The sequence below is a fragment of the Styela clava genome, chromosome 10 (genome assembly GCF_964204865.1).
Source record: "Styela clava chromosome 10, kaStyClav1.hap1.2, whole genome shotgun sequence".
Classification (NCBI taxonomy): domain Eukaryota; kingdom Metazoa; phylum Chordata; class Ascidiacea; order Stolidobranchia; family Styelidae; genus Styela; species Styela clava.
In genome coordinates, this window is record NC_135259.1 from 13,470,916 (window position 1) to 13,497,317 (window position 26,402).

General features: G+C 34.9%; 3 protein-coding genes and 1 long non-coding RNA gene across 5 annotated transcripts; 3 read left to right on the plus strand and 1 right to left on the minus strand.

Moving 5' to 3' along the window:
- Nucleotides 1-2,400: 2,400 nt before the first annotated feature.
- LOC144428017 (putative methyltransferase DDB_G0268948) lies at nucleotides 2,401-2,976 on the minus strand. The gene has a single exon (XM_078116655.1). The coding sequence runs from the start codon at nucleotides 2,974-2,976 to the stop codon at nucleotides 2,401-2,403; it is 576 nt and encodes a 191-aa protein (XP_077972781.1).
- Nucleotides 2,977-7,232: 4,256 nt separating this feature from the next.
- Nucleotides 7,233-9,391, plus strand: LOC120337860 (uncharacterized). 2 transcript variants are annotated; one of them, XR_013478300.1, is made up of 3 exons: nucleotides 7,233-7,758; nucleotides 8,665-8,774; nucleotides 9,220-9,391. It is a non-coding gene; the product is annotated as an uncharacterized LOC120337860 (long non-coding RNA). The 2 variants fall into 2 exon arrangements; XR_005569021.2 differs by lacking the exon at nucleotides 7,233-7,758 and adding an exon at nucleotides 8,109-8,389.
- A 4,648-nt stretch (nucleotides 9,392-14,039) lies between these two features.
- Nucleotides 14,040-16,836, plus strand: LOC120337470 (protein lin-9 homolog). The gene has a single exon (XM_039405251.2). It carries the CDS (start codon nucleotides 14,143-14,145, stop codon nucleotides 15,739-15,741), a length of 1,599 nt encoding a protein of 532 aa, XP_039261185.2. The 5' UTR covers nucleotides 14,040-14,142; the 3' UTR covers nucleotides 15,742-16,836.
- Nucleotides 16,837-16,849: 13 nt separating this feature from the next.
- LOC120337469 (protein Spindly-like) lies at nucleotides 16,850-26,186 on the plus strand. The gene is made up of 13 exons (XM_039405250.2): nucleotides 16,850-16,991; nucleotides 17,574-17,695; nucleotides 18,975-19,109; nucleotides 19,664-19,788; nucleotides 20,602-20,731; nucleotides 21,555-21,644; nucleotides 21,750-21,889; nucleotides 22,805-22,874; nucleotides 22,943-23,080; nucleotides 23,581-23,681; nucleotides 23,972-24,159; nucleotides 24,598-24,663; nucleotides 24,808-26,186. The coding sequence occupies exons 1-13, from the start codon at nucleotides 16,850-16,852 to the stop codon at nucleotides 25,227-25,229; spliced, it is 1,869 nt and encodes a 622-aa protein (XP_039261184.2). The 3' UTR covers nucleotides 25,230-26,186.
- The last annotated feature ends 216 nt before the right edge of the window (nucleotides 26,187-26,402 follow it).

A 26,402-nucleotide genomic window follows, 5' to 3' on the forward strand; every position in this document is an offset into this window, starting at 1 on the left:
ATACATATTTTTATCATTCTATATATGGATCTTTTTGAATTCGACATAAAATATATGTGTTAATCCTAATTCATATATAACGATTAAATATATAATAAATCCTGTGACGAAGTCGGCGATGACATTTTGATTGTGTCATGTATTTACAAGGAGAATGGCATTTTAGCCAATCCTGTCAACATGACAGATGTATCACATTCGTAATTGTTTTAAGTTTGATAATAGCATTGATTATTTTAACTATTGCGTTACAGGTGGACGAAATCGTTCCAGGTTTCCTTCTCTTCGTAGACGTGGATGAAGTAGACCCATCGAAGAGATCTCATATTTGGATGAAGTTATAATGTATATATACAATAAAAATCGACTGTTCAACGATGCTTTAAAAAACTGATATAATAATAACGTACTGTTCGGTTTATATCAACAGGTTTCAGTTTTATCAGCACATTTTTCAAGCGATACGTTGTTGCAGTCTGCCACTTTCCCACTCTTCTATGCAATTGCGTATATTTAGTGCCATGTGAATTTCGTGTTTTTTAAGAAAAATATTCAACCACGTTCGACCATGACGTTTTATTTGGCATCAGCCTGCCCAGTATTCTGCTCCAGGTTTCGAACAATAAACCCGTCTATTTCTCATCAATTTTGGCCAAGCAATCCTTTGATTTGTTAGCAGTCGACCATGTCTGAATACTACTGAGATAAATAAATATTGACAAAAAATTAGCGAGAAAAAAAAATGGAATATTGGAAGTTATAAAATTTAGATGCCAATCTTATATTCACTTTATACAACAATAAGAGAGATCAATCAAAAACCCTTGTTATTATTAAACTTCGGTGTTTTGCTACCAAAATTTATTAAAATACCACAATAATTTTAAATATAAATAGGACTGAATCAACCTTCTCTTCGTTCTTCCCCCTGCAACGCTAAGTCAATAATCAATCACTTCCTAACGGCCTCTGACTAACGGCAGCGCTAAAAAAAAGTGCGCTCGTCGCTGTGCCACGTTCTCTTCAGAGTTCAAATTTGACTCTCATTTCTTCTTGACATTGTTATTCCTGGTGGCGTGGATCGCTCAATATTAAGACTCTCTGTGATACTGAAAAGATCGCTCAAGGGCAAGAACGAAAGCACGATAAAAGAATTAGAAAAATACGCTGGAAAAATATAATGACAACCTCGTTTTCAAGCATATTTAGAAGTTACAAAAGGGATACCAAGTTACAAAAATACCTGAGAATTACAGCAAATGTTTTGGTCATTGGCTGTGAACGTCTCGTCATGTTAATCATTTCAAACATCAAAATTCACAAAAAAATTGTATACTCAGTAACAACTAATAATTAATCTGGATTATAATTTGATCATTTCGAAATAACTGAAACGATAGCATAAGCTTTTCGAGAGAGGAACATAGATATATGAATACCGAATGAAAACTCATCGTGTAACTTTTGCAATACTTTTCTGCATTTCCATCTTTTCTATATATATATATGTAAATTATTTGTTGGTGGATTAATATGTTTCTATTTCGCTGTGTTGAATTTTAGTTACATATCCTACAAATAGGACTTTAAGCCTTTATGCGTTAAAACTATTCAAAAGTGTTTTACGTCAAAATTATTGCAGTATATAACTGAGTAACTCTGAGTAATCGACTTTCCCGAATCACGATACGCGAAAAAACGTTCAATAAGAGAGTCGACAATCGTATTCTTTGTGTATTTTTCAATAGCTTTTTATTTATGGTATATTACTATATGTTTTAACAGCTATATGTTCTAACTATCAGCACATAACATCTTGATTGGATTAGTTAATTTGGCGCCTAAAGGATGAAGGCATCAGGCGTCCGATACTCAAGTATTCATGATTTAATAAAAGCTGATTGCTCTATAACCCATTTCTTATAAATATTTTTATTCGCTGATTCAACGAGAGCAATTCGAATAAAACAGTTGACTTCGAATAAAACAGTTAACTTTCAACACAAGAAAATCTAGCATATAGGCTATATATATATATATATATATACATAGTAAACAAATTATAGTCATAGACGTCGTTGGATGCACGTTTACGGTGAACGCTGAAGCCCATTATATTTACTTTAATATTTAATTATATAAAAATATAAAGAACATTGACAGGGTGAAACAAAGTTGCAACTTTTCATCATCAATTCCTTCAGCGTCTACAAGTTTCTTCAAATCTTCTCCCATTATATTCAATGGAGCAGTTTCTTCCTCAAACAAATTATGATGTTTTCTGAATGTTGGGAAAGACAAAAAGAACATTTTCAGTTCTTTCAGTGTCATATCGTAATTGTATGTTACGTCATCATTTCTCTCTTTGTTGAATCCAGTAACTTGCTCATAAATCTGTTCCTATCGGTTGAACCATTCCGCAGAGGGGTGCTTAGTTTCAATATAGTGACGATGTAATGTTGTTCGATAACTTGTAAGAATATTACTACCGTCGGCCGATTTTTGATTCGCATTTTTGACAGGAAAATGTACTTCCAATCTCGAAAATGAAGAATCGTAAATAGCACAAAGCCTGGTACTCTTCAAAACTCGTCTACACTCTTTTAAAAACATCGCTAGATCCATGAAATGCAAAGCGCCGACGTTGAGTAATAAGTCTACGGATTTGTCGTCGGCGAGCATAGATTCCTCACTACCCACATAAAATGTTGCTGTATCAGATTTTATTCTTTCTTTTGCTTTTCTAACTTGATTCTCACTGACGTCAAATCCGATGGATCTTTGAAAAAAGGGCAAAAAATCTAATAATGATTTGCCGTGGCCACATCCAGCGTCCATGACAAGTTCAAATTTGTCGCAATTTTCATTGTCCTTTATTTTTTTGAGACGACTGATTACATATTTTGCAATATTAGGTGGAAATTTCGGATTCTTGGTGTAAACATTTGCTGCTTCTTCTCCCAGATAGTCTCCCATTATTTTAGTTAGCTAACTGAGTAGAGTTTGAATCAAACCACAATCATGAAAGGAAGTTTTAAAAAAAAATACTCATTTGAAATATTTTGTAGTTATTCATCAATAGAAATATACAATAAAGATAAAAGGTAATTTTGCTTTCCTTATACATATAATTGTGAAAATTAGCTTAAAAAAAATTAAATGTACATACTATACGCCGAACAAAATTCCTTATCCAACGCCGCGGCATCTTGTAAATAAAGCTAAAATGAACTTGAAGGATATGTGTAGTGTGGCGTCATTTCTGACTTTTGGCGTTTCACGTTTAGCACAGCAATTTTGTACCGACAAATGAAGTAAGATTTGAGAATGAATCGTCGAGTCAGCCAGGGCCCTGATAAAATCCACGACAAAAAACGAAAGATGATACCAAACTATCAGGAAAATGAAGCGACGCTGTAATCAATCAGATAAATCATGGCATGATACTTTTCTGGATAAAGATAACTTGGTTACTTCCTCATCAAATGGGAACGAAAATGATTTGAGTCGTTGTAATAGGATAAATCAAAAGATTGTTGGTAGGTTTTAGCATAGTGCATCACTTTGTGTTTTGAACGCATATTATTAGAAATCTAAGACAGTGGATGTTGAGGATGATTAATAGTTATCTCTTTCATTCTCATCTATTTATTCTGCTGAGTGACGACATAGAGTCAATTACCCTTTTTTCTGTATAAAAATGCATGGTTTAAAGTGTTGCCACATATTGCCATTCTTATGTACATATGTAAATGTCACTGCACATTGGCGTTTGCATATTATCTCACCTACAGGGTTGCCATATTGGCTTTTTTAACGCCAAATTTGCCATTTTTGGCTTTTTTCAAACGCGTTTGGCGTCAGAATTTCCGTTTGGCTTTTTGGCGTTTTTTTGGCTTTTTTGAGTCTATTTTAGTGTCCATCATTAAAATTACATGAAATACAATATTTAGTGTGTAACAATAGTCTATTGCTTAGCTACTTAACATTTTGGATTTCCCCGAGCATCGATTTCCTTGTTTATTACCTTAACCATAACCAATAAGGAATAATTGCAGTTTCTGCAGCCGCTCAGACAGATGTTCAAGCGGGGTTGTGAACATTACCTCGTTTTTTCTAGTTTTGCGTGTTATTTGTCAGTTTTTAGTTCTGTTTCCAAAAAATAGTTGTATAACCTAATTTTCATTATGACTTAGGCTATGTAGAGCTTTAGTATAGTTGCAGTAATCAAAATTTAGTCCCACGAACCATGTGATTAACTACGCTAAAATTAGCTATCACATTATCAGTAGTCAGTCCCTCTGTCTGCCTGCAAGCGGCACGTGGTTAGATAATTTTTTAATAAAAAATTGATGGTTTCAAAATTTGAGAAATGAAAAGTTTTTTAATAGTAAAGTAGGAAATAGGGAGAAATTTTCAAGGTATATCACAGGTTTAAGAAGAAACATGTAGGTATATCACATTCTGTAGCGGCACCCTGTATAGTGTAGCCTATAGGTGAGTAGGGTTGCCAGATCCCAACGATCAAAAAAAGCCAAATAAAGATCTAAAAAAGCCAGAAAAAGCCAACAATTTTACCAAGTACAAAAGCCCCATAATTTGTCAGATTTGAAGCCCTTGGCACAATACTGATGTTGATGTATAGCCATCAGTTCATTTGGTGAGCCACACAAATGTCTTTTGCCCTTATTGAAAGTTGTATTTTCGGTTGCTATCGTGTTGATTTCCACTTCAGCGGGATGAAGAAATATCAAGCGGACAGCATTATTTTACAATGTAATATATACAATATATATTTATAATTGTATTAGGTATAGGCTAATGATCTACTTTGATGACTCTTATTCCATTGAGATAATAATTTGTGATTGCAGTCTAGGGCCCTATCTTACAGGTAATTGTCACTTTGTGCATATTGTGGCAACCTGTTATTGCGACAGTCTCTTGGTTCATCAGTGTTTGGCGAGGGAGCGTGATTTTTTATGCTGTAGCTTTAATGTAACTAATAGGGAAATTATGATTGTATTTTATGTAGAGATGTGTTAGGATAGAAATTAAGTCATTAGGTTTATACTTAAAACTGTTTGATTGTGTATTTAGTTACATATGTGTATCTAATCAATTGGGGTTTGGAAGCATTGTAATCCAAACTATTTTAAATCACTTAACCTCACACGAGTGGCCACAATAGCACTTTGTGTTGAGTGGAAAATAAAGCAAGTTCGTTTCGGAACTGTGTCTGGTTTTGTGCATGAGAAAGTCAGCGGCTGTCAGGTTCATTGCGTCCAAACACGGAAGGCAAGCCCCCTATTAGTGACTCATCAGAAGAATTCTTGACACCACAAATACTTGCTGATTGAAGTCAGGGTGTGTACATAATTCTGCTTGTCATCTCAATCAGTGGATAATCCTATAAAAAGCATAATATTTAAAACCCATATAGTAGGTCGGACCCGGACCCCCTCGGTATGATGTACATGCAAAATATAATCCTTCTAATAGCGACAGCTCGCGCTTTTTCATCGCATAAAACGCATCGCAGATACATATGATTGAAAAATTTATTTAGTAGACTACCAGTGCTCATTTTTGGATAGGCACGCTCACTTAAGAAGTAGGGTGGATTTTGAGTGGGGGAGAGGGGAGTTTTTTTTTTTTTTCAATTTAGTCTGTTGGGAATGTCAATGGGCCGTCTTCATCGATACTTATTATTTCTTGGTACTAAGTACCCTTTACAACACGGATTTAAAGCACTCTCATCGCCACATTTATACTAGGTCTCCTAGAAGTTACTCCATCCAATTTTTTTCCCCACAGACGTTTAAAATACGTCCAAGGTTATGCTAAGAAATTACAAAATAAATACTTCTAGAGGTTTGTATAAAGAAGACATAAAAACTGCAGTTGAAAAAGTGCAAAAGATTTGTTGTTTTTTCTAAAGCTGTTCAAACTCTTTTGTAAATTGCCCTGCAATGCCCTTTATGGGGCAAAACGGACAGTACACACTGGTTAACATGCAGGAAAAATTATCTGTTTAAACAAAATGTTAAGAGACCTGATCCTAAGGCATCTAGGCGTTGGCCGAAATTTTATGAGACACATCAAGTTTATTTTGATGTATGTCCGTCTTGCCCACAAAATGTTCAACTTATCCCGATATTTCTTTAGCTGAAAATCGCGCGTAAATTCCGACTCGTTGCTATGGCAACGATGTGCAAATGTGGCAAGATAGCTGAATGGTGAGTACATAAATCAAATGTAGAACGAATGCAGCTGCGTCATTTTGTAAACAGTTATTCAGAATAATTTATTAGTGTGTTCGACTTCCCCCGACTCACTATATAAGTAAGTAAATTTGCGATGACAATCATATTATCTGAAGCAGTGGTTCCCAAACTTTTCAGAGTTTGGACCCACTATTTATTACCACAGCTTATGGCGACCCACTCGGGATGCCCTGGACCCTAACCTGATACACATAATATGTTCAGGTTATGCGCCATCTCGATACACATATCTCGGGAGCATCGATACAACATTAAAGTTCCGTGATTTTAACAAACATGAACGGTAATTTCCATACACTCCCTATAGTGGGTGAACACCCACTTGGGCGGATGTATGTAATGATGATAACACATAACCAATCTCAAAAAAAATATTGCTTATTTGGTTATAAGTAATTGCCACCTAGACGCCCAAATATAAAATGATGCGCGTAGTAAATGCGACTTGTCCAAGTTGTACTAAGGGTTTGTTAATATATATCTGAATATAGGCGCAAAATGCTACTTTATTCTTTGGGCGTTTATTCTAAAAATGCCAGCCTAGATCACCCTATGTTTGACAATACTCGTGTTTCCTAACCAGATTAATTAGATATTTTAATGCATGCATATTGTCAGACACGACCCATTATGGATCTGCTAGATGCGTCATTTTTCTGGTCATTTGAATTGGATGATTTAATAATTGTCAGAAGAGAAACATTACCATGAATTTCAAATATTAAATTGATAAATATCGTGGAATTGCGTTTTCCAGATAGGGGAAGGTCGGGACAATTTGTTTCTTATTTGCATAATTGGAGACCTTTAACTTGCGCATTCATTTGAAATTGCATTTTTTCTCTGATTTAAAACTCATAAAAATATCGGAAGAATTTGGAATGAATTAAATCGTCTCTTCTTTCTTCATCATGTACTCGCTGTTAGATTATGCCTATAACCAATCACATCCTTTACAGTACACCACTGTACTAACGGTGAGGCTAAAGAAAACGCACTAAGTCATTAACCAATGCATGCGAGAATCGATAAACAGAATAGACTGAAAGCCTTGAAATTTGAATTTTCAACGTGGAGTGAGACATTGAAATCGTCTCTGATTAGGTTTTTGTTGAGCAAGAGTTGTTAACGGGTCTTATTTTATAGTAGTCAGTCAGTCAGTAGTTTATTTTATCACAAACCGAGAGTGCATTATGGACAAACATAATTAAGAAAGATAAACAAATTTGAATTTCAGTGTGAAAGGGACGCGATAACCCAGTAAGGTTATCTAGCAGCGTCACCTACGAGGGAGTAAATCTAACATTAAATCATACTGAGAAAGGAGTCAAACGTAAAATCCTAACAAAAGCCGGAGTTTGAGACACATTTAAGCGACCGAATATCACCCTAGTAAAAGGAAGAAGACGGCTCCAGACACCACAGGCCTGTGTAACCATGGCAACTGCGGGTCATTGAATACCCAACTAAGGTACCGGACTACTGTTTTTTTTGGCGCAGTACCGCATTTGGGTAGATATCACCGGACAATTTTTATTGATTTGGAAGCTAAATGATGTTTTAGATATACACTCGTGGGCCTCTAAAAAGGCTGGGTTCTGGAGGTAATTTTACCGATGAAAAAATAATAGAAATGGAAAAAAATCAATGAAAGGTATACATTATTCTGGTGTATGCTAAGAGGTTGTCAAACCAAAAGTAATAGAAATATAGTACAACAGCACATGAGACATAAGATGCACGGTGTTTTTCTGTTTTTTGATAAGTTTCGCGCAAAAAAAACGAAAGATGGTAATAAACTGTCGGGAAAAGAAAGCGGCGACGTAAACATCCGAATAAATCATGGCATGCCAACTTTCTGGATACAGCTGACTTGGGTATTTCCTCATCAAATGTCAACGAAACGAATTTGAGTCGCTGAAATAGGCTAAATCAGCATAGTTCATCACTTCGTCTTTCTTTTGAATTGAAGTCTGAAACTCCATATATCTAATTCGAACGAACATCTGAGTGTGATTTACTGCGATGCATTAGAAATCCTAGCCCTTTTTAGGTGGAAGACAGTGGACCAAGCATAGAAAGCATATTGAAAAACCATATTAGTAAGAAAATTTGAGATGTCAATATTATCAGCTAAAGTCTACCATGTTGTTACTTACAAGTTGGTCGAAGTCACACGATTGGAAAAGTAGCTCGCGGAAAGATTATATACATAGTTTCCCCAATCAACTGTTCAGGACTTCATTCTATATTTTCGATAGATAAAAAAATTTGACCGTGTATAACTTAAAATTAGTTAATTAGTTGAAAACCTCCTTTAGCTCACCCATGTGCCAGATGTATTCTGACTAACTCATGTATATTATGTCTTTTTTAGTTTTTTGGTTAGACAAAAACTGATTGGTACTATCACAATAGAAATGGGTCCTATCTGGAGAAAAATCGTCGTTTTCATATTGTTGATGCTATGGATTGCATCGATCGAAGGTACCAAATTATCAGTTAATATAGCTCGTTTTTAATTAAGCATGACGTACAATATTATCCTCCACCGATCACAGGAAATAAATGTACTACGTCCTGTAAAATGTACCACAATAAATGTTCCGTTATCCGTAGAAGTAAATATTACGACTAAACTTAACTTTTTTTATAATAAAATATCTGATTGAATTAACAAACACATACATATTTTTTTATTGTGTATAAGGATTTTTTTGAATCCGATATAACATATATGTGTTAATCTTAATTCATATATAACAATAAAATATAAAATAAATCCTGGCGACATTTTGATTGTGTCATGTATTTACAAGGAGAATGGCATTTTTAGCCAATCCTGTCAACGTGAAAGATGTACCACATCTGTAATTCTTCATTTATACTAAGTTTGATAAAAGCATTGATTATTTTACCTTTTGCGTTACAGGTAGACAAAGTCTTTCATGGTCCCCTTATTTTCGTAGACGTAGATGAAGTAGACCCAACAAAGTGATCTCATATTTGGATGAAGTTATAATGTATATAACAAAAATCGACTTTTCAACGATGTTTGATGCAATATGAGATTGTAATTGGATGTAATAAAAACTGTTCGGTTATATATCGACTGGTTTTAGTTTTATCTGCATCTTTTCAAGCGATATGTTATCGCAGTCAGCCACTATTCTTTGCAGTTGCGTATATTTAGTGTAATATGAATTTCGTGTTTGAAGAAATAGAATTAACCTCGCTCGACCATGGCGTTTTATATTGCATTTGCCTGCTCAATAATCTGAGCCAGGGTTTGAACGATACACCTGTATATTTCTCATCAATTTTAGCCAAACAAGCATATGGTTTGTTACCAGTCGATCATGGTTCAATACCTCTGAGATCGATGATTAATGACAAAAAAATCTGCGAGAAAACACTCACAAAGTCCTGGAATATTGAGAGTTATAAACTTTCGATGCTAATCTTATATTCCCCTCATACAACTATAAGAGAAAATACCAAATATTCTAAAATATTAATAGGAATGAAGGAACCTTCTATCCGTTCTTCCCAATGTAACGCTATGCGAATTTCAATCACTTCCGTTATACCACGTGACTAACGACAGCGCTAAAAAACGCGCTCGCCGCTGCAAGTGCAGTAAGTATTCTGTGGCGTTTGCAGCTGCCGCAAAACCATGGCGGTGTTTTCATACCATGGCCGCTACGGCCAAACCTATGGCGACTGACTTTTTAGCTGCCACAAACCAATGACGAGCTGCCGTTACCGCGGCAGCAAATTTAAAACCAATGGCAGGTAAAATTTTGCTGCCGTAACCACGGCAGGTGGGGCCGTAAAGACAGGGCTGGTGGCCGTAAAGACAAGACCCTTATGGTGACAAATATTGGGTAAGTTGGAACGTTTTTCTTATGGATACAGTTTTTATGGATTTTGGGTTAGGGTTTAAGTAGATATAGTTCCACATAATCAATTAAAATCTGGTACATTTGTTTGTGAATATACCGTTTACTGATTACTGAATACTGAAAAGCCCTATAAAACCATGGCAAGAGCTGCCGCGGTTCGTTCGTGGCAGGAGCTGCCATGAAGTGGTAAGAACTGCGCCTCCGCCGCTGTGCCACGTTCTCTTCATAGTTGATTTGTCTCTTATTTCCTCGTGGCATTGTTATTCCCGGTGGCGTTGATCGCTTAAAATTAGGACTCTTTGTGATACTAAAAATATCAGGCCAATGGCAAAAACGAAAGCACAATGAAGAAAATCAGATAGTTACGCTGGAAAAATCAAATGAAAACTTTCTTTTCGAGCATATTTAGATGTTAAAAAATGGATGTCAAGTTACAAAAGTACCCGAGACGTTCATGTTAAATAATTTAAACATCAGAATTCACAATAAAATTGTATACTCAGTAACAACTATTAATTAATTTGGAATATAATTCGATCATTTCGAAATAACTGAAACAATAGCATAAGCTATCTGAGAGACGAACTTAGATATATGAATACACAATGAAAAGTTATCGTGTATCGTGAAAAGTTATCGTTAATACTTTTCTGCATTTCACCTTTTCTATATATCTACAGTATTTGTTGGTGGATTATTATGTTTCTTTTTCGAAGTTTCTAACTCGAAGCTGTTAGGCGGTAAAACTATTCAAACAAGAACAACAACAACATAATATTGAAACGATCGTTATGTCCACTACGTGTCCAATAATAAATTGGACTCTTTGTCCAATAAATAGGCAACTTTGTAACGTATAGAGCAGGGGTCACCAACCCGTTGCCCGCGGGCACTAAGTCGCCCGTGAAGACCACATTAGTCGCCCGCAGGTCTGTTCCAAAATAAACTTAATAACGACGCTTATGGGTAAGCTGCTTCAATTAATTTTTGTCACGTTATTCTTGTATAAATCACACTTATGTCTTATTTGGGAACTGGGAACAACACTATGTTAATTGATATGGTAACGATCATCCTAACTTTTATTTGACCTCAGTAATGTGACGGGTCATTTAATACTCTCCCAATTATGACATCACACAGATGTCACCTTCGTGTCCGTTGATTTGTGGAGCAGCAATGCCAATAATACAATTATTGATTTCAAAGAAAATGGCAAAAAATCGAAAGAAAAGCTACCATTTTCACGATGAATGGGAGGTGGATTTCCTTTTACCACCGTGAAAACAGCTTGCGTATGTCTCATTTACGGGGCGATTATAGCGACGACAAAGCAAAGAGACATTTCACATCTTGTCACTATTCATTGGTGAGCGCAGTACTTTCTCCTTGTTGAAAACAAGATATTTATAATTAGTTGAATTTGGTTTCAAATGTAACATTCGGCAATAAAAGTGTTAAGTTCATTTCATCTTAGGGTTATGCAGGGTGTTTGTAAAAAAGTAGGTACATTGTGGACCTGTGGTCTCCGAGGATATTATTGTAGTGATCACTTTAAAATCAATTCGAAAAACACTCATTTTGAAAATGGAAGTGTCATTGCTAGTAATTTATTTGCTACGTTGTGATAATCGTTTGATTTCCTGAAGAAACCTAAAGTTTATCAGTGTTTTTATTAAATATCAGTAATTATCAATATTTGAAGGTTAATCGAGCAAATCGACTTTTTTAAAAGTGTGCATCAAACTGATAGCCCTCGGCTTAATCGGTACCCAGAAAGTAGCCCTCGGCTTCGAAAACGTTGGTGACCCCTGGTATAGAGATTGGAATTGATTAATGGTGCAAACCGTACAAAATTAGCACTTTTTCACGTGACGCACAAGATTTCCTTTTGGGCCGCATTTGGCCCGCGGTCAGCAGGTTGCATACCCTTGATCTAAATAATCGGGTTAGCATCAATATAATACAATTTACTAGCTCAAATAGGAAATGCGTCAACTTTATTTCAGAATATGATACTTGTAACATCACATGATATAGCGTCAACATCAAAACCGAGTGTAATTTTACTGCAAAGTGCAATAAACACGACATTTATGTTCTAAATTCTGAATGACGATCGGTTGTTCAGAATGGGAAATTGTTTAAGTTGTATGTTTCTGTCTTATATCTTTCGTTAATCTAAATTAATATATTCTCACGAACTTCCACTGAGCCCTCCGTTTGTGATATCGAATAATGATGACATTACAGCAACCGACAATAGGAAACATACAAGTAATTTCTGCATGACTCAGGTCTGTTTTAAATACTTTTGCTAATGAATAAATAAACAGCTGAAATTAGTACAGTTTAGAAATTATAGTAGGCGTTGGCCTCAAATTTCAGGGATTTCCGTCAAAAAAACTCGTTCATAACATGGCACCCTTTTAATAATAAATTTGGTCTTTATTAACTGCATATGGCAATGGTTTTAACATGTGACGTCTTGCGTGCCACTTCAAAAATAGCAAGCTAACAATAAGCTACAAATAACAGGAAATGAGAGATTTTATTCTCGAAAACATGTTCAAAATACATGGATGTAACGTAAATAATGAATTAAATAAAAAATTTGAAATGTAAATATTTTAAATGGAAACGGGCAAGATCTAACAAATATTTTTAATTAGCCTCACACCTCGAGGCAATTGTCTTCGCTATTTCTGTATTGCACGCCCTATCGTTTGAGAATCACTACTATATGATGCAGAAATAAACGATAATACAGCGCCACATAACTCAGAGTGTGAAAATTTTTTAACAAAATGTGAGTAACTTAAAATCCAATTTTAGCAAAGGATTTTTTTCCGTAAACATCGATGTATGAATATGCGTTTATAATTACTAATTTGGTTCTAAAGCTACAATGAGCGGCGCTCCAGGAGTGTGTGTACTAATATGGGGTAACTAATTTTGTTCGCCTACTTTACATCAAGTTGTGTAAAAGAAATGAAGTGTAAGGGCAGGAGGTATATTTACTTGATTAACGCAGCCAGTCCCCGAACTAAAGTAAAGAAAACAAATTGTAATAAAATTATGCTCTAAAGCAGGGTGGTCCAAGGTTGTCGGCTCCGCGGGACACATATTTATTTTTTTATTGTTCGCGGGTCACAATAGTGCCAAGAATAGGTAAACATTGCAATACAAAACAAATACTTTTATTGTGCAAACACATAGTTATCAGACATAACCATCCCAGGCTAATAGAATCCGCATTCAATTTTCAGTTTTCTATGATACCTATAATCTTAGCATATATTCCCGACCAAAAATATAGAAAGCCAGATAATAATTTAGACTGCCAAGCACATCATTCAACTACGCTAATTGCCTCGGCTAGCCATAACACTAGTCAATTAGGTGACATTAGTGATGTGACAATATATCAAAAGATTTTTCTGATTAATTTTATTACGAAACAACACGATATGCGATTTATTGATTGCTCCCCGAATGTGACGCGGACCACAGATAATGAAGCGGCGGGCCACATGTGGCTCGCGGGCTTGGGTTTGGACCACCCTGCTCTAAAATCTAAATAAACCTAACCTTGCTACACACACTACGAAAGTACCCAATCAGCTACTTTGGACACGATTTATAATACTTGAATGCTTGACTACCCAAAATTTGACAGCTTTAAAACGAATGTGCACAATTGAAGTATACCATTTGATATAGAGTTCTGAAAATATTATGCGGTTATGACTACAGTTCATTAAAAATTAGTTCATGTTTCATAATTTGACATAGTGCATCGTAAATTCTAGTAAATTTTATGACGTTATTGATTGGGACGTCTTTGCAGTTTCGCGCGAAATCCGCTTGTTGATGATTTGAGAAAGTTAGTCCGTCGTTTCGCCGGTTTCCTGCATATAGCCTACTGAGCAAGGTGCTAAGGCCTAAATATGAGTTGGAATTCTAGTCCGGGTATGTCTCCGAATCGACCACAGAGAAGCAGGAAAAGAAATAAGCTAATATATTATGGTGATGATGACGTCTCGAGCGAAGAGGAAGTTAGAATGAAGAAGCGGAGAGCGTTGAAATTGCTTGAAAGTCCACTTGCCGCGGAACAATCTCCATCAAGTTCGATTGAAAATGAAGCAGTTGTGTCTTTACCTGTGCCTACGTTTGCACCATCTACTCCTGAAACGCCCAGTGGTGCTAGTACCAGCTCTAATATTGCGCAGAGCAGTGTTGCAGACAGGACAATTGCAAAGAAAATAGGTTTTCGTCTAAAAAATCTCCTCAAACTTCCGAAGGCTCACAAAATGTGTATTTATGAATGGTTTTACTCACATATTGATAAATGTTTATTTGAAGGTGACAATGATTTCTTACTTTGTTTGAAAGAATCTTTCCCTACTCTGTCAACAAAGGGTCTCACAAGGGCTCATTGGGCAAAAATTAGACGAATAATGGGTAAACCACGCCGGTGTTCTGGAGCATTTTTCATGGAAGAACGAAACTCATTAAAAAGTAAAAGATTCAGAATTCGTCAACTTCAGCAGAGAAAGGTCAGTGCAGATGATGGGTTTACATTCAACGATCTACCAAAAGAAATTCCAATGTCACTGATCCTCGGTACGAAAGTAACAGCAAGACTTCGCGGATCCCATGATGGCCTATATACTGGACGAATTGATGCTGTTGACGTTTTAAATTCATCTTACAGAGTAACCTTTGACAGAAGAAATCTTGGTACCAAAGAAGTTCCTGATATTGAAGTTGCCAGTGATGACCCTCAAGAGACAATGCAACTCACGTCTCTTATCGATAGAAAAAGGCCATTTTATAATATGTTTTCCCCTATGCAGCCAGATTTTAATGACAGTCTTCAAAGTCCCACAAATGAACATGATCCTGTTTTGGGTCAGTCTCCGTTGCGTAGTAAATTTCCAGGCGGAACTGGTGGTACATTGGGGGGTTTCCCAGTTAAATTCCTCGTTCAGGTGGCCCGCCTTTCAAAAATTTTAGCCATCAAAAAAGAAAACTTACAATTACTCGAGCAAATGAATTCACAAGCGGAAAAAAGTCACTCGTATGGAGAGACTCTGCCTATAGAGTTTCAAAGAAAATATGCAACCGTTGTTTTAGAACTTGAAAGACTGAACGCAGAGTTAAATTCTCTGTTACTCGGAATACAAAAATTTTGTTTAGAGCTCTCTCCTGAGAACACAATTTTATGTGACCAAGGATCGCACGTTAGACAAACAGCTATGGAAAACGCAGAGCAAATGGTAGAGAGTAAAAACTTAACTACAAATGGGAAAAAAGCAGTCAAAAATTGTGGCCTCACAACTCTTGTGAAACAACTCACTGCCATCATGATGCAGATTCGCTATCTCAAAGAAAATAACGGAAATCCTTTCGAATTTAAAGCAATTACAGATTCCATGGATAACATAAAAGAAAAAATTATGCCTGAAAATATGGAGTCTTTCCAAAATAATGTTGAAATTCATATAGCTCATATACAAAGTGGAATGAACAGAATTCGAAAATAACAAATTGAACGACACTTATTTGACATTATTCAGCGATTATATATTGTGATTATTATATATTTATTTGGTCTTATAATCAGACGATCATGATACATGGTTCAAGTTATTGTAGGCATTACATTCCTGGAAATTTTAATCCATGACCTACATGAATTACGACTGTTAGACATTTGTCCCTTATTGAAATACTAATGTGTGAATTGCATTCTAGTTATATACCTCTCTCATTTACTCTTAAATGAAGATGTTTTCACTGCATTTTCTTTGCAGTATTGTTTTGTGAACTCTAATTAGTTTTATAGTTGATGTGTTTGCGACATAGCCAACTAAGACTATACTTTAGCATGACAAACTTATTTTTTGCGAATAATTTTATTGTCTATTAAATTCAATATTACTATTTTTACTACGAAATGATGATAAAATTCAGACATCGAAATTTTTTTGAAGAAAAGACTTTAATAATTAGTTTCCACAGAGTAACTACATCATTTTTAATTGCATTTCAACTTTGAAATAATTTTGTTATGTGTTGTTTATACAACAGACTCGATCACTTTATTTCTGCTATGTGGAATAGTTTGCTCTATAACTGTTTTTTACTTTGTAATAATCCCATTTACTATAATTCATTGACTGAACAAGTAAGGCAGTGGTCGAGTTTAATTTTGGAAAAATAATTAGCTCAATTTATTTCATTCATTATTCTTTCTTGGTGAAACTATTGGTGACTGGCAAAATCTTATCTATGGAATATACATTGTTGAATTTGTACTATTTGGAATTTTTTCATGGTGTTTGAACCTAGATTTCCTGAATGTTGACCCTATTTTCCCTTATGGATCACATTCAAATAATCTTGGCGAAAAATCTTAGGAAAATGTCAAACTGTCTTCCTTATGGAGAGTTCTCTCTTATTCCCATTCTTTAATCAATATCTCAATCGGATTCCTTCACTCGGAAAGAAGTAGTCCTAAATAGAGTAAATATTCTTATTTTCTTTATTTGTATTCGTTTCAACTTCATCTAATGTCTCCTATTTGCTTTCCTATATTATTATAAATTTGTCGTATTTGGATTACATCTCTAGATAAATTCTATTAGCTGTATGTCTAGCTTTAACTATTTGGAAATGGATACAAGACTTCAACCTCTTGATGATATTCTGAAAGACAAAGAAAAGGAGATCACAAAATTAAAGAAAAATTTGAAAGAACTAAATGAAAATTTGATTAGAGCAGCAGAAGCGGGTATAGTATATTGAATATGTAACTCAGAGCAAGAAATTGATGTGTGATTCTGAGACAAAGTTAGTTCTGTCAAAAAATTCTTTCTCGTGATAACAACATTTCATTTGACAATTTTGGTGTTGGGAAACTCCATTCTATTATATTTGAAAATTTTGGGGCACTCCAGGAGTGTGTATTGTGTTTCAATATGGAGGTAACTAATCTTGTTCGCCTCTTTACATCAAGTTGTGTAAAGGGACTGAAACCTTATGGGCAGGGGGTATATTCACTCGGCTAACACAGACAATCCCTGAACTCGTAATAGAACTAAAATAAGGAAAATCGGAATAAAATTATGGCCCTACCCTAACATGGTACACACACTGCGAGACTACCCATTTTGGCAGTTTATCGAATATCAAACTAATATAATCACAGGATGCTTAAATCTTAATTAAATGACATTCATAATTACATACCACTGATTGAGATTTGTCTGATAATTAACTTTTTCAAATAATTTCGAATTTATTACAGAAATTTTTTTTTATCTTGGTTCCACCCCCTATGAAGTATTCCTAATAATCACTTTATTTAATAAAGGAAATGTACTCCTGGAAGAGAAATCCAATCTTGAAGAAATGCTGGACAATATACAGAGAGAAAATGGAAAAATTGTTGAAGACTATGAACAGGAAAAATATTCTTTGGAAAATAAACTCGAGGTGAAGAATTTGTGTAAATTGTGTTGGAATTCAATAAGTAAGTATCATAGAAATTATAAAAGGAGCAACTTGATCTGTGCAGCAGGTCAAAATGTTGGGAATGGTGGGTACCCATCTTAGATGTACAAAGGTGTAATGTGGAAATGAATAAGCTAAATCAGTGAATCTCTAACTTTAGTCTTACACCACATCTCAAAAATAACTAGCTAACAATAAGCTACAAATACCAGTATAGGGCTGTCCAAAATCGAATAATTTTTCGAATCTAATATTTTTACCGAATCGAACCGAATAATCGAATAATATTGCGCAATCCTAAATCTGTCTCTATTACACAATAAACGCCTGCCCTTCGATGTTGTGGTAACGTATGTGCAGTTACATCTTACTTAACTGCTGGTATTTTGTAATAAAATGTTTTCAGAGGTCACACGCTTGTATGAACTGGTCAAAAAAATTGAAGGACTCTAAAATTTGGGTCTCAAACTGATGAGTGTTAAGAGTAAAAATTGTTCAATTCATAATTGCAATCTGATGACAATATTATTTGATGACTATAATATTGTTAGTGTACAACAGCCATCAAAATTCAAGAGTGCAATTATTGGTCTTGGTATATAGATGGATAATACAGTATTGCCATCAAAAGAAGTTACAAATTCTATTGAAAGAAGGTTTTGCCATCATAAGGATCCCAAAACACCTGTTTCAGCTTTGAGTTGCTTGTACCATGTTCTTATGATAACTAATTCAACAGCTTCAAATCGATTCTATTTATAGAACTATCAGTTTTTGAATTGCCTTTTTCTCTATGTTCTCTCCCATAAAGTCATTACCATTAAACCTTTTAAGTTATGATGACCATGCATGAAATGGCTAATCACTTGCCACCGGGCGGGCATTAGGAATGACATGATTATCACAAAATGAAGGCAAGAGAAATATCGGGAAACCAATTAACCCGAGAGCAAGAGTGGTCTAAGCTCGAAGCGCCGCTTCAATGTCCGATGAAAAACGTCCTGCAAATGTGGTTTCCGCTTTCTGTACCTAATTTTCTGTACCTGATTCGGAAATAAGTCGAAAAACGATTCGATTAGATTTCGAATATTTGGTTCGCTTGGACAGCCCTAATAACAGATAGTGTGGATGGAACTTAAATCATGCAATGAATGAAAAGTTTTGAAATGTGAATATCCTAAATAAGGCGGGCAAGATCAAATCCAACAAATATTTTTATTTAGCTTCACGCCTCCTCAAAAATTGTCACACATTTTTTCAGGTGATGACAAAGATGAAAGCTCAAGTTGAATCTAATCTTCAAGAAGAAACGAACAGGTGGAAGACAGAATTTCAAAGGTTGGAACAGCAATTTAGGAAGAAACATTCTGATGAAATCGTTATGATCAAATCACGAGTAAGATATCTGCGAATATCGTATGACTGCTGATTCAACATTTTGAAAATTCCCATCTTGGCGGTGTGGCGTATTCTGCTAAGCGTTATAAATATGCTCGCCACCGCACCTCTGATTACCATGCGGTTCGAATTCCATGCATGGATAGTTATGTGCGAGTGGATTGCTGGACTCTTCGCTGCTGTATAGTGGGTCACGTAACTGATCAAGTCCATGCTTGTGAAAACAAATATCTGGCTAGCCAATACCCGACATGGACTGGTATCCTAACGAGAGGCCGTGGTTCGTCTATGAATGAGCGACTTTATCCGCTTTCCTCTCCCCCCAGACTAAATATGACCTCTGACCAAGTTTGATATACGGATCAATGGGAGATAAAACCCCCAAAATAAATGAGCATGCCATCAAGGCCTTGCATTTTTGCATTTAAGATATAAGTTTGAAATATATTAGGCAGAACGGCAGGAAGGGTACTAAAGGTACTAAATCTTCAATTCTCTCACCTTTTTTACTTTGGATTTTGATTGTGATACAAATTTTATTTTTAATAAAAGCTTGATGATACTGCTAGTCAACTACAGCAAGAAAAACTGATGAACTCTCAACGTCTTTCTACAATTGAATTGAAAGAATCGCAAATCGAAAAATTGCAGAAAGAACTTAAGCAAATGCAAACTAGGTGATTAGTTATATTATTAATAATATCCCAATGCAATATGTAATCTATTCAATCTTTCTTTGAAGTGGAAAATTTCATAAATCACTGTATTTTCATTTTGATCATATCTAAAACTATACAAATATAAAGGTCATTGTTTTTTAACATTTTGAGATTTACGTTTTGATCAACTTGGATGACGGCTTAAAGTCCTTAACTTTTTAATAAAAATGTTCTAAATTATTCCTGAGTTCAGAAATTTGTTGAATATAATGGATTTCGAATGGTTTGAATATTCGATTTGTTTTGGAGAACCCTGGTGCCAATTTTATATTTAGGATTTTGAATAATACATGTAATAGCATGTCATCATAAAGAACGAAGTAGAGTGTAGTAGTGGCTTTTTGGGAACCTAGACTTGTCTCAGAATAAGCGTTAGATTATGAATCTAAATTTGCAATTGTCTGTACTCATTAGTCATTACATAGTGAACAACGATGTCACAAAAATCTTAGTTTGACCCAGTTCCAAAATTTTGGTAGCTGAAATAGATGCTTCGTATATTTTTTGCAATTCATGCTACAAGACTTATTAATCTTTTATATATAATTTATTAATTTTATATTTCCGCTCAACAGATATATCCAAATCACAGAAAATATTAAAAGACTTTTATCCTTTTTGGTAATCCCTGGTGTTTGGTTTTCATCGCTATTCGCTTGTCAAAAACTCAATGTTCTTTTTATCGATTTTGCCATTGTGTATTCCATTTGGTGGTTCTTTCATTGAGATATCTGGTATAGAAGTGTTACTAATATCTTGATGCAATTTCAGCTTGAATGACACGTTATCTAGTGAAGTTGCAGAATTATCGAATGATAATTATGAATTAAAATTGCAAGTTCAAGAATTGGAAATGAATGAACATGAACTATCACAAACTGTTCAGCAACTGAAAGAAATGGTGAGAATTTATGAAATAGGCATGATGGCTCCTCTTGGTTAGCATTATCGCTTAGGCACATTGAAGTTCCGAGGTACATTGGAACCGTGTAGCCACTATACACCAGGGGTGTGCAACAGACGGGCCCGCGTGCCACAATCCAGGGTACTCCTGTAGTATGCGAACCAAGATGGCGGAAACCGGAACGTAGTATGTGTACCAGGTTAGGGTTAGGCCATAATTTTATTCAAATTTTCCTTATCTTAGTTTTATTACATATTCGGGGACTAGCCAAGTGACTCCCGTAGTATTTGTACCTGAAATGACGGCCTAAACCTAAACTGGTACACATACTACGTTCCGGTGTCTCCATCTTGTTTTGCATTCGCATACAGCAGTATCCAATTCAGTCGCCAAGCCATTTAGTGTGGCTCTTGTAAACACTTGATCTTTCACCATCAAGCATAAAATCCAAATCCGGCAGTTTATGTTCAATAATTCGCTTATGTGGGTAAAAATACAAAATGTTTTTTGCTCTTGTCTCTCTGTTGAAGTTTTTTCCATTTTGCCCAATGCATTATTACTGTAAGGCTAAGCAGTGGCTGCATTCCTCTTCTCTTGCCTTTCCCGCCTGGAAAAATAGAATTTTTTGTGTGGCCCAGCTAGATGTCCGAAGTTGGTTACATGGCCTATCAACGAAAATGTTGCACACCCCTGCTATACACCAATGGGATCTACATATCCAGTATTTGAAAAAGTTTGCAGCTTAATATTCCTCATGCATTACCGGTATATCTTTTTCTATTTATATTTTTGTATATTTTGTTAAATTCCAAATTTTTAGATGGAAATTGCAAAAAATAATGAAGACAATCTTAGACAAGCAAAAGAAGATGCTGAAAGAGAAACATCGAGTTATTATAATAATTTAGAGGTACGAGTGCTTGCTGTCAAGTAAATTTTTCCCCAAACACCACAGCTCTGTTTTTCGTGTTAAAAATCTGGTTCTATTTTTTCAACTTTTTAACTTTCTTTTCAGTTATGCAGAGAAGAATGTCGTGAGTTACAAGCTGAATTAAACATACTTAAACTTCAACCTAATGACCCAAATAGTAGAGGAAATTCATTGTTTGCAGAAGTGGAAGACAAAAGGGTACAGGCGGAAAAGAATTTAATTAGGTATGCTGGTATACTGTACTTAAAAATTAGCTAGATAATTTGGCTTATTTGAAAATTATATTTGTCCTCTAATATTTTCAAAATTCTGCAATGTAAGATTATCTGCAAAATAGAATCATTTGAAGTACCTGATACTCCCTAAAAAGCAAACGCGTATTTTAGCATGGTGCGCCTATGTGTGAACAATACCCTAATCTGAGCAATTTATTGATGGTGTGTTTTATAACTTGATGCACCTTCTGTACCTCACAATTCGGTATTAAATTGATTGATTACAGAAATTCGACTTTGCATACTGAGCAAAGTATTATCTGCATCCCTAAATCACATATTACAATATAGGCCAGACATGGGCAAAGTACGACCCGCGGGCCAAATCCGGGTCATTGGGTTATTCAATCTGGCCCTGTCTGATGCTGCCACAACCAAACTGAAACCAAATTTTGATGTTTTAAGGAATTTGTTGAGATTGAGGTTTATTTTAGTTTTGGAACGAGGCTTATTGTTTTCCACTGTTGTTTTTGTAACACTGTAAATATTGTTCATAAAATGTAACTTTTTCCATCACACTCACTCACACGCCAGTCCAGGTGGGCAAATTCTTTGGCCCCTGGTTCAAAAACCTTGCCCACTCCTGATATAGACTCGCTTTTCATGGATCTCTATTGTTTGTTGTATGCTATATGTTTTTTTTACATATGTGTAGGCATATAGCAATTAGAGATGACTCATTGTGCTCAATGTTTGAAGGTTTGCTATTTGTATCTTCCTATCCACAGTCCACACAAATGAATTGGTAGTGATATCTGGACAGAATACGATCACCATATGAATACATTGTCTTATCAACTTTCCTGCCTTGATAAATATAAATAATCTATACTAATTTAATGAAACCCATCCTTTAATTTTCAGTATGAAGTCAAAATACAACTGTATGCTGAGACAAAGTGATCAATTAAAGCATTATACAATGAAATTAAAGGTAATATTGTACTTCACATTTCTATTTAAAATGTTTCCAAGTCCTAACTACAAGATTTCAAATTTTAGATGCAAATTTCAGCTCTGCTCGAAACTCGGTCACGCACAATTGACCAGCAGCATGTTAGATCTTTGGAAGAATCATTATCAGCTGCTCGGAATGATAACGCCAAACTTGTGCAAAAATTGAAGGCTTTTCAAGATAAGGTAAAATCTTGATTCAGTCATTTACTGGTATATATTTTTGAATTTTCAGTCTCATTGTATTAATCTGTTCAAAAAAAGGTCAAATGTTGAAAAAAAATGTGTATGAAAAAACTACAAAAAAAAGCTGCCTTATGACTTGATTTCTATTTCAAAGTTTGAAGCCATAATACAGAAGTGTTTCAGTAACAAATTATAGATGCTTTGAAGCCAAAAATATATGTTTCATCATTTTCTCAAAACTATTTTTTTTTTAAATTTTTTTTTATATAAGGCCATAAACCTATCCTAAAATTTCTCTCATCATTAGGGACATGTTTACAATCAAATCCAAGTGCGGAATCTGAGTTAGGCTTTTCGATTTGATTCAATGCCAATTTACCGGTAGTAAAATGACTGAAAATAAGTACCGGTAAATTGTTTGTAATTTCATTGCCTACCTACTCAGTTTTAACTTTGATAAAATAAAGAACTGACTTCAAAGAAGTTATTCGATTTTACAGTTAACGAGAAGAGGAGATGATCTTATTTCCGGCAGCAGTTCAAGCACAGGAGGTCAAACTGGTATGGTTCAGTTTTTCAAGAATGAACTGAAAGAGAAAAAGTGGGTTTAATCCAATTTTAGTGGGATAATTGAATTAGTTTTTATTAGATTATTTTTTTTATTTTTTCTAATTTATTAATTGTTTGTGGGATGGATATCTTGCCTTAAGGTTATTTTATCAGTCGTATACCTGTTTGTTAATGTTGTAACAAAAGTTCTAGTGATTCGAGAGTCTTGCTTGCTGGCTGCTGCACAAATCTATTTCTGTAACGTTTCGTCTGACCAAGGTCAGATTTTGGCTCATTCATACAATAAATCACAAGAAGACAAATAATATCCACGTTTTTTAGTTCGGAATTAGAACGTATCACAGAAGAGCTGCGTTTAAATGAATTATACCTTCGAATGGAATCGAAAAAAGTTACGTCATTGCAACATGATTTGTATGAACAAGGAAAACTTCTCGATGTTGCTAAATCTGCAAGATTTAAACTACAAGTGGAGATCGATAGATTGAAAATGAAATGTGGCGAAGATGGTAGTTTGTTTTTTGTCTTTTTCCAAAAGTATTCACTATTGTGTACTTTTTGACTTGGACAGGACTGAAGGATTCAGTTGAAACATTCAATTTGCAAAGATGAATAATCCATCCAATAATCCTTCTGACTTCTGTTCAGTCTATCAAAAATTTCTCATCCTTGGCTGAGAGTAGATCTTCTATGATTAAGTATCATTTTATCTATATAATACTCAACATGCCTGGTTATGTGTAAGCTAGACGGTTTATTCATGAGTACATTTTTATATTTCAAAAATTTGGCAATAAAATTTTATTTTTTAGGAGGGTTTTCCTCCACACTTTTAATATATTGTACACCGTCTCATTTTTGTGTGTCTTTAGTTACGCTTTCTCACTGGAAAAAATGTATGTTGGAACATCTGTCAAAGTTAATATTGCTTTGCATTTGTGTTTCAGTGAAAGTGAAGGCGTATCAACATAAATGGAAGTCGGAAAAAATATTTCCAAAAGAATCAGAGAAAGGTAATCTAAAAATGATAACTGTTCCAGTGGGCTTCAAGGTCTCATACCCAATGGGGCAGGGGGTAATCTCTTTGAATTGTTTTATATCTACATTGCTATGTCCAACAACAGATAGTGGCATCTCAATTTGAAATTTTATATTAGTTTCAGATAAATTTCCTGAGCATACAGAAAATGACAAAGAAAATGAAGAACCTAAATCAACCAAAATCAGTTGCGACAAGACTTCAACAAAAAATTGTATTGAGGATAAAAACAGTTTTGAACAAACTCGCAACGAACCTCAAAAATCTGGTTCTGTCAGAAAGCCACTTGCTGAAAAAGAGGTTTCAAATGAGCAATATAACATTGTTAATGATAAAAATGATAAAGTATCAATTAAGACTGAATATGTATATTCTGATCATGTAAGTTCTGACACATCTGGAGAAGTAGATGTTAAAAAAGAAGTTGGGGTTTCCGAAGAAGCAGTACCGTCAGCAAAAATAGGTTCATCTGGAAAAATTGATATAAATAATCTTGACGCTGGTAATGTAACTACTGCTGCAGATTGCAAACAACAATGATGCGTTTTCAATGAAATAGCATCTTTTTCATAATTTTTTCGTAAATGTAAAGACTAACATCATTTAAAATGTAATAATATTAATGGATTAGACTTGTTTATTGGTCGCAAAGTGGACCACAGATAGTGTGGTTGGGGATTGTGAAAAAATATAGCTATTACAGCCGACTAAGGCATAGGTTCTCAAAGTCCTCCTTACGGATCGCCAGGGCATCGTGAGAGAAACCCAGGGGTTTGGCGAGCTATTTCTTATTCAAATACTGACTTTGCTAATTTTGTAACTGTCTAAAGAAGCAATAAACGCTTTGAAAAACTTGACCTCTGTAGCGTCCAAATTTAAGTATGACATCTATAAGTTATAATAAAGAATTTATTTTTATAAATTTATTGTTGGGCCGATGCATATAACATTCAACTTCTTCACAGGCTCCTTAATATGCTAATTGATTTAAAATTTTCAGTACTTGGAGATAGAAAAAGTTGCAGGAGGCTATCGCTTTTATTTTCAAATCATGGGAGCTGATATATCGCCCACAATTTTGCTATTTTATTTTAATCTATGGGAACACCTTATTCTGTCACTCTTGTCCTATACTAGGTGCAAAGTAATAATCGGGAAGCACCAAATTTTTTCCTGGGAGAGCTTTTATTTTCAAATCATGGGAGCTGATATATCGCCCACAATTTTGCTATTTTATTTTAATCTATGGGAACACCTTATTCTGTCACTCTTGTCCTATACTAGGTGCAAAGTAATAATCGGGAAGCACCAAATTTTTTCCTGGGAGAATCCATAGTTGGAAACACTGCTTTGGCGTATGGGTGCGTATAGCAAGCTTTCGTGTCAATATATTTGTGCTTGAATCTCCACAACTATTTTGCGACTTCGGAGGTACATGGATGTGGAATCTATACATGACTATTTAAAATTGAAATATATATATCTGTTAGGTTATCGTATAGATGCGGCTTTCTGTATATTTTCTATCACATCAGCTGCTGGTAATAGAAGTGAGGTGAAGTCGAAAAAGTTTTTATTTCACAAACAACGTCGACAAGTAAATATATATAATGTTGAATATATAAGTAATAGGTAGAGTGGTAGTGTTTTGTGTCTGCGAGTCTGCAATTTTTTTTTACTTAGTGCAAATTAAGCCAGGGGCAAGAGTACAAA

What these genes read in the sequence shown, in the direction of transcription:
- LOC144428017 (XM_078116655.1), bottom strand. Translation starts at nt 2,976, where the DNA reads ATGGGAGACTATCTGGGAGAAGAAGCAGCAAATGTTTACACCAAGAAT.
- LOC120337470 (XM_039405251.2), top strand. Translation starts at nt 14,143, where the DNA reads ATGAGTTGGAATTCTAGTCCGGGTATGTCTCCGAATCGACCACAGAGA.
- LOC120337469 (XM_039405250.2), top strand. Translation starts at nt 16,850, where the DNA reads ATGTCTAGCTTTAACTATTTGGAAATGGATACAAGACTTCAACCTCTT. An exon ending in TCGTTATGATCAAATCACGA is followed by an intron (nt 19,110 to 19,663) that starts GTAAGATATCTG and finishes TTTTAATAAAAG; the next exon opens with CTTGATGATACTGCTAGTCA. An exon ending in TGAAGGCTTTTCAAGATAAG is followed by an intron (nt 23,081 to 23,580) that starts GTAAAATCTTGA and finishes TCGATTTTACAG; the next exon opens with TTAACGAGAAGAGGAGATGA.